General features: G+C 46.4%; 1 protein-coding gene across 1 annotated transcript in view; it reads left to right on the forward strand.

Moving 5' to 3' along the window:
- TSPAN18 (tetraspanin 18) overlaps nucleotides 1-10990 on the forward strand; it is a gene marked incomplete at its 3' end in the record, with an annotated part of 14575 nt that overhangs the window by 2211 nt on the left and 1374 nt on the right. The window contains exons 3-6 of the mRNA XM_009878546.1: nucleotides 290-484; nucleotides 4604-4678; nucleotides 9306-9404; nucleotides 10255-10434. Of these exons, the coding sequence (XP_009876848.1) occupies nucleotides 290-484; nucleotides 4604-4678; nucleotides 9306-9404; nucleotides 10255-10434 (549 nt within the window). The remainder of the gene's footprint in view (nucleotides 1-289; nucleotides 485-4603; nucleotides 4679-9305; nucleotides 9405-10254; nucleotides 10435-10990) is intronic.

Here is a 10990-nt window from a genome sequence, read left to right on the forward strand (position 1 = left end):
GTCCTCTGCCGATGTGGCAGGAGCTCTGCACTTGGTCCTCCATTGTTAGGGAGGGATTAAGGAGTTGGTAGGGGGACACGTCAAGGAAGAAAGGGGTATTTGCTGCAGATGCTTCGCGTAGTGAGCACAAAGTACAAAGGGTAGCATGTCAGTAGTCACCTGCTCAGCAGAGAATACCTGCCACGGAGAAACACAAATTCTCCGGGTGAACAGAAGACAGCAATGAATCTACTCGTTCTGCTTCAGTTGTTTTATGTTGACCTGTCTCCCTTTCTTCGTGCCACGACAGCTGGGAGGAGCGTGCCTGCTGGGAGTCGGGATCTGGGTCATTGTGGATCCCACAGGGTTTCGAGAGATAGTAGCTGCCAACCCCCTGCTCTTCACAGGAGCCTACATCATGCTGGCGATGGGAGCGATGCTCTTTCTGCTGGGTTTCCTCGGCTGCTGTGGCGCCATCCGCGAGAACAAATGCCTCCTGCTTTTTGTAAGTGACCTTGCGTTTTCTCTTGGGCTTTTGGGGCTTCCCTGCAGTGGGGGCGACTGGATGGATGGTGATATGTGCCTGTATGGGTGTGTGTTTCCATAGCCATTATTACCTTAGCTAAGAAATCCCACGTCAGCAAAACTGCCAGGCTCGGTGCTGTGCGGGGGCTCTCACCGTAGCTCTTCATAGCTGATGGCTCCGCTCCTCATGTGAAACAAGTTTTGTTATCTTTGGGCAAATTGGCCCCTGAATGATAAGGTTAAATTTCAGTGGTCAACAAGCACTATTTATGAGGAGCTAACCTCTAATATAAATCACTTTTGACCTCCACCATAAGTTCTGACACTGCAGGCTTTCATCTCTTACCGGGAGGTGTTATCAATTATGTATCAAAAGGCAAAGATCATTGGTTTTATTTTTTGGTTTTGTCAAACGTGGCCTTTTGTTTCTCCCTCTGGGTCTGTTGGGGCGTTGGGGTTTTCCGTTTTTTTTTTTTCCCCCCCTAATCTTGATCATGCAGTGTTTTGTTATGATCCTATCTCGCACAGCTGCTTCGCGGTCTGAAAGAGGCTCGTCTCTAACCGTGAGCGGAACAGGGGGCTCCTCTTTCCTAAATGTAAACCCACTTTTTCATAGAGAGGAGCATGGCTTCTCTGAGATAATTTTTTGCAGGCTCTTGGCTCACTCACCCCTTGGCTTCATAACCCGCAAATGAGAGCCCTTTTCTGGAAGCCACTGTGGGTTTGATTTTGAGTGACCCACCTCCGAAGTAAATCAGAATCATAGAATCATTAAGGTCGGAAAAGACCTCTAAGATCATCTAGTCCAACCATCAACCCAACACTACCGTGACCACTAAACTAAATCCTGAAGTGTCTTCTCTGGTCTTCATCTCCAAAATAATCTGAAAAGATAGAATTCCCCCAAAGTCAATAATTTACAGGACTTGTTTTCACCCTGTAATATGCAGAGTCTTGCGGTTCTGCAGTCCACTTAGGAAAAATCCCTACAAAGGCAACTAAAAATTTTTTTTTGGCAATGGTAAATTCAGAAATATTGAGTGCTAGTCTACAGGTATCACCCTGCAAGTTGAAAAAGGGAACTAAGAAGAACATGTCAGGGTTGTAGCTGGTCTGTTCATGATCTCTAAAATATATCTGAGGTCAGAATCGCTAACTCCAGACCAGCATACATAGTCACAGAAAAAGCAAGTCAAATATGAAATCAGTGCTACAGGAAACACTGGAATAGCTAGACATAAAAATTTCATTTAATGACAACTTTGAAGCTTCTAAGGTGTTTTTTGCTTCTCTCTCCTCACCCGTCGGTGTATTCTCCATGGAGTATCAGGTTGATAACTCCATTTTCATTTTGAAGTAGGCAGGTTTTAAATACAGGTGATTTTAGATTTCCTCAAAAGCTCCATCAGAATTGTCCTCCTTTTTCGCTTTGAAAGCACGTTTCAGCAGAAAACCAAGTGTATCACCCCTGAAGTCGTGGAGGTCTGTTTGGAGGAATCTAACAAAATGCAAAGGATCACGCCCAATGAGCTTGAGGTTACTTCAGAGCCTGTCCCCATTAGATTAAGGAACTGAAAGTTATATTTGATGAGAAGGATTGGTTGTAAGTGAGTGGGAGATCATATTTTCTGTTTGGACCGTGTGTGCCTATGTACAGACTGGAGACCTGTCTGGAGGAAGGGAGCTCTGGGCCCTTCTCTTTCCTGATTTATCATAGTTACATCGTGAGTTGAGTGTTCCTCCTGGTGTTTTCGTTATACTCCAGCATGGGTGTTATTTCTCTGACTCTTAGAGATAGTTCTTGCCCTACTGCTTTATTTATTTGCTTCCATTATTATTTTACTTTGTGCTTGAAATGTGAGAAATGCATGGGGTGGAAGTAATACCCTAGGCTAAGAGAAACTCTCAGAGTAATTACCAGATGAGGAATGAGTGTTCCGCTCTGATTGGGTCTTCCAGGGGCTCTGGGTGTCAACGTCACCTCTGTTAAACAACCTGTCATCTCCCCTCCACCAGAAGCAAAGCCCTTGGACAAGGATACCAAGCAAGAAGAGACACGTTGCTAATTTCTGCTTTTTTTGGGGGAGGAACGGGCACACCAGCTGATGCCAAAATGCGTAAAACATCTGTGAAACTAGAAGTCTGGTGGGAGTAACCTTTGGGTGTTGAAAAGGCAAAACATTCATGAGAGTATGCCAGAGAGAAGTGGGAACACGTGAAACAGAGCAGCAGGCTTCGGCAGGGGTGGTACTTGGGGAGAAGTTGCTCAATCAAATCAAGTCTACTTTACAAAGTTGTTAAAGAATTCATGAGCCAGGGAACTGCTTGAGTGAGGTTTCGCAGCGATGTGTCATGTATATCTGAAGCTTTTAGTCCAAATGTAAACAGAAGATAGAAGGGACAAGAGAGATGCACAAATGCGTGTTCTCTAGGTTCTGGCTTCTGTGTTTGCAAGGGCTTTTATTTTTCATTAAGCTCCTTGTCTTTTGGTTAAAAAAAAATAATTAAAAAAAAAATCACTGCAGAACCTAACACGATGCATTATGCACGAGGCTGTGGAGTGTCCCTGGTTTTCCCAGCTTTTGGACTAGGCTCACAAAAAGCAACAAAATTTGGCCTGCAAATCAGGCTCTGAAGACCTTCTGGATTGTCCTAAAGACTGCAGGAGGACACCATCCAAATCAGAATCCAAAGCAACATTGCACCGCGGGGCCAAGTTCAGCTTTGCAACGAGACAAAACATCATGAGCGGATTTTGACTCGCCTTAAAGTGCATCTGGAGAGCAAGTCCTGAAATGCTGCTGGTCCATCTTTTTTCTCACCAGCCCTAATGGCTGCTCACGTTTTTTTTTCTGCAGGAACTATTGCAAATCTGTAACTCAGGCTGCGCTATGTGAGTGTAAATCAGTTTGGGAAAGATAATGAAGCTTATCAGAGGTAATCTGGGAATGGCTGCTTCCACTTGTGCACAGACCTGTGCTGGAGCTTGGCCAGTAATCAGTAAATGAAATGCAATTAGCAGGACGATGGGATTAATCACTTGATCACCACCTTAGACCTCTCAGTGACTGTGCTGAGATCCCTTGATGGGTGATGATGTGAATTTGCAGAGCATTGTTCATTCTCATCACTCGTTCTTTGCCCTCCTGTGGCGAAATTGAAAACAAAAACAGTCTCAGAGCAGGGAGAAAAGAAGCCACGCAGAAAACACCAGCAGTAGGAATAAATTACAGAGTTAACCAATTCAGCAAACTCAAGCAACTGAGCAACCCAGGACCCCCCTCACCGACCCTTCATGTTTTGTCCCTTGAGCCCAGGCTCCTTCGATTTAGTTTCCCCTGCAGAAAAAGGAAAGGAAAAGAGACAGGATAGTGCGTGCATTTTGCCAGTGGGGGAAAATTGCTTACAGCTCTGATAATTGACAACAAAACGACGTTTTGCCCATTCCAAGCAGGTTGTTTGAATTCTCTTGTTGTGACCGAAATGCGGGGCGCGCGGCATTTCAGACACCGTTTGTAAATCATCAGGGTCACAGGAGTACCTCTGGCCCCACCTGCCTGCCTTCTCTTTCAGAAAGACCTTCTCACCCTCTCTCACTCTTCCAATAACCTTCTCACCCCCAAAAAAACCCATCCAGACTTCTCTTGTGTCGATATCCACTTGTTGCTTCAGCCACCTCCGCTGGTGACATGTCCCAGGTGGTCAGTACCCTCCGTGGGATGCCGTATTATGGGGTTCTCCATTCTCTCCTGCTTTTCTCACAAGGTACCAGAATCTGGCTTAGTTTCTAAATGTTCACACAGTTTTGTCAAATCATCTTCAAGCCAGTGGGCTAGTTCTTGGGAACTGATGTCTGATATCGTAAGATTCAAAAGGGCTGCATGTCCTGTGATGTGACCAGAGAGGGACTGTGTCTGCTCCAGGCTACCATCGCAGAGTTTTTTTCTAATTGCTGGTGGAGGGGGTAAAAAAGTTTCCTCAGTGTTTTTTTCCATCTCTTTGGTGACTAGCAAACCCTTGTGTTCCTACTGCCTCTTGCAAGCACCTAACGGTACCTCTGTGGGGTTTAATTTTTGTTTTTGCATTTTCTGTCTTCCAGTTCTTCATGTTTATTTTGTTAATCTTCCTGGCGGAGCTTTCAGCTGCAATCCTGGCTTTTATCTTCAGAGAAAATGTAAGTATCCGATGGTGGGCAACCTCTGCACCCCAGTGGGCTCCTACCCAGCCGGAGCACGCTGTTCGGTGGTGGCTGATGTGTTTGTAGATTAATTGTTGGTTGCAGATACCCCCAAACCTGCTGCGTGGCTCTCCTCAGCCTGCAGCAGTGCTGGCTGGCTGGTGACTGCTCACTAACCAGCGTGTGCGGGCTGGGGGGGGTCACGTACACAGGAGATACACCCTGGGGGACTACTTAAATCCTGATGGGTTTAGAGTCCTCCCAGTTCTTTTTGCGGCCAAACCAGCTGCACATTCCATCAGTGAGACGTTTTTATTATAAAAGTCACACCGAGGTTAAAGGCAACTCTTTTTTTTTTTTGGTATAGAATGCGTTTAATATTAATAGTGGAACCTCCTGTTTTCCCATGCTCTGCAGTGCAAAAAAAAACTCTCATGGGCATCTTGTAATTGTATTCCTTCTTGAATTTTCATGTTCTGGCGCTCACCAGATTCCTCTAAACAGTGTAAGGTATCCCTCCTGACCTGCCCTGAGCAAGTCTCCCTGTGTCCTGTTTTGAGTCCCATCAGTGGATCCCTTCCTTACGAGTTCCTGCTCTTTCTCTCCAGAGCTTCATGCAATGTCGCCTTTCTCTACTGTGCCACCGTGTGTATTGCAGGGCCATCACCCCTCCTCTAACCTTCTACTACACTAGTAGTAAGCACGGTCTCCTTTGTTTCTCTAACCAGCAAAGGTCTGTGTGTTTTTTCTCACGTGCAAAGAGGAGCCTGACCGAACGAGGTCCATCCTTCTCCAGCCAGCCCGTCTTTGAAATACGACTCTGAGCGATGGCTGTTAGCAAACACCACAGACGTGGTCACTGGGGACTGTTGGTATTTATTTTGGTTATTTGGCCCCTGGCAGAGAACGTACAGCACATTCCTTGTACTGAAAACATGAAAGAAATGTGGCATGAGGGTAGAAGGGCCATCTATAGTGATGATCTTCTTGAGTGGGGATACGCTTTTGATTAGAACATTTTGATCATAGAATCATAGAACAATTCAGGTTGGAAAAGACCGTTGGGATCATCAAGTCCAACCATTAACCCCACACTACAACATCACCCCTAAACCATATCACCCAACACCCCATCTAAACGACACGATAAGCAAAGACTCAGGAAGCTCACAATGGACAGGCACCTTCCACTCCCACAGAAGCTGTGGGACACGTGAGGATACGGTACCTCTCAGGATAAGGTCACAGTGGTTATTCTAGATGGTTTCTGTAGCATCTTGGCGGCGTTCAGTGAGAGAAAACTCACAGGGGAGCACACTTCTCTCTTTCTCGAGCTTGTCTCCTTGTTTGTCTCGCCAGCCTCCCACTCTGCCAGAATGACTGACAGGAAGGGATTTTGTGTTAATGGGGAGGAAAGAAGAATTTCAGATCCCCAGAGAGCTGGAGATGATTCTGTGCAGAAATTAAACCCAGTCTGCGAATTCTTGTTTTGTGGTTGCTGTATATTTTGGTGGTAGCTCCTCTGGCTTCTTGTGGCTAATTTTGCTGTCATCTTCAGGTGAGAGTGAGGCTGGGTACCTCTGTCCGTGGGGACAGAGGTGGTCTTTAGTGACCCCATGTCGGGCAGAATTCTTTATGGTCGCAACTTCAGGTCAGGTCCTGATGTGCTTTTTCCTTCCTTGCAAAATGAGGTACTTTCAAGGCGTATGGTGATAAACGCGCATTTAGGCAACCTGAATGTCTTGGAAGCTTATGAAGTGGGTTTCTGTGATGGTCCTTGCACCTGTCCCTAGGGCTGTGGCCTCACTGGGTGTGTAAAGTGAGAGAAAAGAGAAAGGCTCTGTCCGCTCACTCTGCAGGTAACGCTCAGCGCAGCTTTCTCTTGCAGAGTGTGTTACGTCCAAACTGGCTTCCAAACCCTCGGCAGAGTTAAATGATTAATAGCTGAGGGAGCGAATGAAATTACAAGAGAATAATACAGGAGAAAAGAGATGTTTTCTGCTGTGATTTGGCCTGAGAGGAAGAGGCAGCTGCGGTTCGCGGCAGTTCGTACATCCGGCTGCACTCCCGAAGAAGGGCTTAAAAGCAGTTCCTGAAGAGGAAAGCTGTTGTTAATCAGCCACCATAATTCTTTGTAAAGGAGGTTTTGGAGAACCCTTTTTCATCTAGAAGAACCCTCATTAAATAACATCTTCCGTGAATGGCAGAGAGAGGCTGCAAAAGAGCAATTCGACTCACGCACAGGAATCGCTCTCTGTATGCCCTCCAGAGGTCTGGACGAGAAAAACCTGGAGGGAAATTTAACTTTTTTTCTGAGTGAGTTTCTTTAGCAAGCACGAAGGAGCAGATGAGTTCAGTGGCAGTGCTCTGGATGGAGCCAGAGAGTTTGGATTTTTAGCCCCAACGCTGGTACTTACGAGACAAGTCGCTTTTGTTCCTGATTCTTCTGTTTCCTCAGGCAAGAGGCAAAAACTAAAGAACACACCGTGGGCTTGGCAGTAGAACTCTCCTTACTGACTTCTATCCTCCTTTGTCAGCAGTTTTTTAAACAAAGAAAAGATGCTTCTGTGGATCGATTTACTTTTATTTTTGTTATTTTTCCATTTTTCTGAACTTCCGATACTTAGGGCGAACAGGTTGGAAGCAGCAAAATGGAATCGGTTATTTTCCTGGCAGACTTACCCTTCCGGCACTGGGCTTTGCTTTAGGCCAGGTCCCATAAAAAGCACGCACAAACTCTGAACAATTTCCTCTGGGGTCGCTGCTGTCAAAATAAAGGTTTCACTTCATATTTAAATGACTCTTTTGTTTTAGACCCCGCCAAAGGCAGTCGGCTGGGATTATTACCAACGGTAATATCACTTTCAAAGTCCGTGCTCCAGAAACAGACAAGCATCCAAAAAAAAAAAAATGCACTGCTGTCTCCGCAGGGTAGGATGCTGCATGGATAAAGTATGCTGAGAAAGGGAAGGAAAGGAGAACACTGAGGATTTATTTCAGCATCTTCTAACCCGACCTTCCCTCAGTGCATCAGATTCCCAAAGGAGAATGCCGTGTCCTCTGGTGTCTTAATATTCAAAAGCAAAAAATGGGTTAATACCTGTCCCACAAGAGTGATTTAGGAGTTTAGCAGCACATCTAATTAAAAGGTGGAGAGACGGAGCTACCTGCATCGTTTTGACAAAGTTTTACCCGGTATTGATGTGGCCGTTAAATTGGACCTTAGCTTGTGCTTGTGAAAGAGAAGTCAGCCTTAAGTGGTATTCGGGGGTCTTTCAGAGAGTCACCACAGCCTTCTCTTTTTTCCCCTTAAGTTTTGTGATACAATTACAAAGGAAACAAAGAATTTTGGGCTCGTACTTGCGTGCCCGCCCATACGTGGGTACATGGCGTGGAGCACCGCGCATCAAGAACCCAAACCCAGCTCGTAGCGGTGTGTCGCTGGATGCACAGTGCTCTGTGAAGAACAGGAGAGGGGGAAAAAAAAAAAAGAAAAGGGGGTCTTTTTCAGGCAACTTAACTCCTCATCCTGCAAATATGCAACAGCAGAGCAGGGCTGTATCTGGCCAAGCCCACCCGCCTGCCCTGGGTCCTTTTCCCTGGGTGGGACACAAATCACGAGGTGTTTCAGAGAAGGGACCACCCAAGTCAAGACCCGTTGGCAACTGGGGAAGGGGATTCCTTGACGTTTTCATCCTGAAGTGCTAGAAGGGCAAACAGATTGAATCAAGGACCTTTTGGTTTAACGAGGCTGTTGAGTTTGTGTATTTACTAGTCCTCCAGAGAGTGATCATAAGTAAATGTAATTTCAAGGTGTCTGAGCTTTTCGAGGAGACTCTGAGCCAAGATGTTCGTTCAGTTTCTCTATTTTACTGTAAATGTAAACAGGAGTAAATGAAATTCCATTCTTCTATATTGTTGACCTTAGGAGCAATGTTTAAATTATCTAAGCACTGGAAATATAAGAAGGATTTTTTTTTCCTTTGTATGTGTGTGGGTTAGTTGAGATAATCTAAAGCATCGTCAGGGAAATGTGGAGGGTTTTTTCTGATTTGTAAGTTGACCTGAACGTTTTTTACTTCTTTTTCACTCCCATCAAGTATCATGTTAAGGCTTCAATCTGCTTTCTCGCACATGGAAGTGAACTCAGAGCAGTTCCCTTGTCATTAGAAGGAAGCTACCTGGTTTAAAAGGAAAGTGAGGGGAAAATGATGTTTTATTGCAGACCTGATGATGCGTATTAAGTTAACCTACTACGTGGGCGTGGATTTGAAGATCTTTTTCTAAAATCTGGTTTAGTCCCGATTCAACTTAGGAAATAAGGGTCGGAAAGTTAAAAAAATCCAACCAGCCTGTGAGTGTAAATGCTGTCTCGTAAGCACAGATATAATTCAATCCCTGATCTTTAATGAGCGGGCAGTTTTATTCGACTGGTACCATTCACCCTGGATGTAGGTATGGTTCAGCTCATGTTTCCCAGGCTTTGTCCATGTTTCCCCTGTGAGGTTTGGGAAAAAAAAAAAAGAACTGACCCAAACCAACCAGCCATCCCAATGTGCACAGAAAGGAGCTTTGGGAAGGCATTGGCAGCAGCCTTTACCTTTCCACCCATTTTGTGTTTCAGCTGACCCGAGAGTTTTTCACCAAGGAGCTGAAGAAGCATTACCGGAGGAACAACGACACGGACGTCTTCTCTTCCACCTGGAACTCCATTATGATCACGGTGAGTCAGGCTACTTGGGAACCGTTCCCAGCCGACAGCAGCCAAAACCTGTTGCTAATTCACGGCGCCTTGTTGGCTCTCGTGAAATGAGTGGGTGGGTGGCAGGTGAGGTAGGAGCACGCCTAATGGCAGTATTTTCAGTATAGAAATATTAGTTGTTGGAAGAGACTTTGTTATTACAGTCCTAATCGGGCTGGTTGGAATTATCGTTGGGATTGGAGTTGTTGTTATCTACTACAAGAAGTTCTGTGCATGTGTACACATGTGAAGTGGGTGTTTGGCACAGCCCACGGTGTGTCTCTTTGGGGGTGAAGGGTGGGATGGCAGGACCTGCAGATGCAAAATCCCTTCTTGTCTTAAAAGTGGAAGGCGATCGCTGCCCTTCGTGCTGATGCAGGACTTTAATAAAGACATTTCCTTTTGCTGACTGGAAGGAGACGGAGTCAGAGTATGACCTGAGTCCTTAAAAAGGGACTGACTTGCATCCTAGAAAGGGACCTTGCCCGAATGACCCTGCAGCAGGCCAGGGTGGGAGCTAGGGTTGCCCTGCTGGCTCCCTTGCAGGCTCAAGCAAAGCCATTCTGGGTGTAGTTTGTGGCAATATTCCCAGTGGCACCTTAGAGTCTGCAGCTTGATGTGGGGAACAGCGGGACCTTATAGAAAAGGCTCTGATGAAACAAGCTCCGAGGATACAAGCACAGCCCGCTTCTTGGGAAACAACAGTTATTTTGTCTCTGCTGTGACTGAAGCTTTGATCCCTACAAAAACAGCTCTGGGGCAGATTTCTCGGATCTGCTTTCAGAGCAAAGTGTCAACTTCGTATCCCTTTCCTCCCCGTGCCTCTCCCTAGTTTGCCTGCTGTGGAGTGAACGGTCCAGAAGATTTTGAAGCCGTCCCTCACCTCCCGTACTCCTCTTCCGAAAAGGCGATGCCAGAGGCTTGTTGCCAGCGAGAGCTCCAGAGCCGGGAAGGGATGTTTGTCAACAAGGAAGCCTGCCTCGCGGGCATCGAGAGCTTTCAGAACCGACAGGTAAGGGAACACGGGGAAAAGGAGTTTCACGGCAGGCAGGGTGGGTCGCAGGGAGCTGTCAGAGGTCGTGCCATTCCGGCTCATGTCCTCCCTACCCTTCCGCTGACGGACTTTTGAAGTCGCGTCGTAGCTCTGGTTTTGAAAATCCCCTTTTCATTGTGGGCGCTGTTGGCATGCTGTGTCAGCAGAAGTATGAAGATTTTTCCTGCGGAACTGAGAGGTGTGGAGGGGGGAAGGTGCATCGAGTTTTATTGTGTTTCTGAAGGTTAGTACTGTCTGTGAGGAGGTAGTTAGCATGCCCGCACCAGGAGGGAGTTGGCACTTACCGTGGTAGCAGCTCCAGTTTAGCTCATGAAGACTCACCCTACGCAACCAGGAGATCGAGGGTGGAACAGCCACAGAAAACCATGTCTGCTTTCCAAGGAAGAGAAGCGTTGGAAAGCCGCATTTCTCTAGACTTTTACACTTTGCAGGAGAAAAAGGACACTTCTTCTGCCAGGCCTCTAGACTTGGCAGTTTCTCCCAGTACTAGGGTGGAACAAGGCGGCTCAGCATA

The sequence above is a fragment of the Apaloderma vittatum genome, unplaced genomic scaffold, assembly GCF_000703405.1.
Source record: "Apaloderma vittatum isolate BGI_N311 unplaced genomic scaffold, ASM70340v1 scaffold17391, whole genome shotgun sequence".
Taxonomy (NCBI): domain Eukaryota; kingdom Metazoa; phylum Chordata; class Aves; order Trogoniformes; family Trogonidae; genus Apaloderma; species Apaloderma vittatum.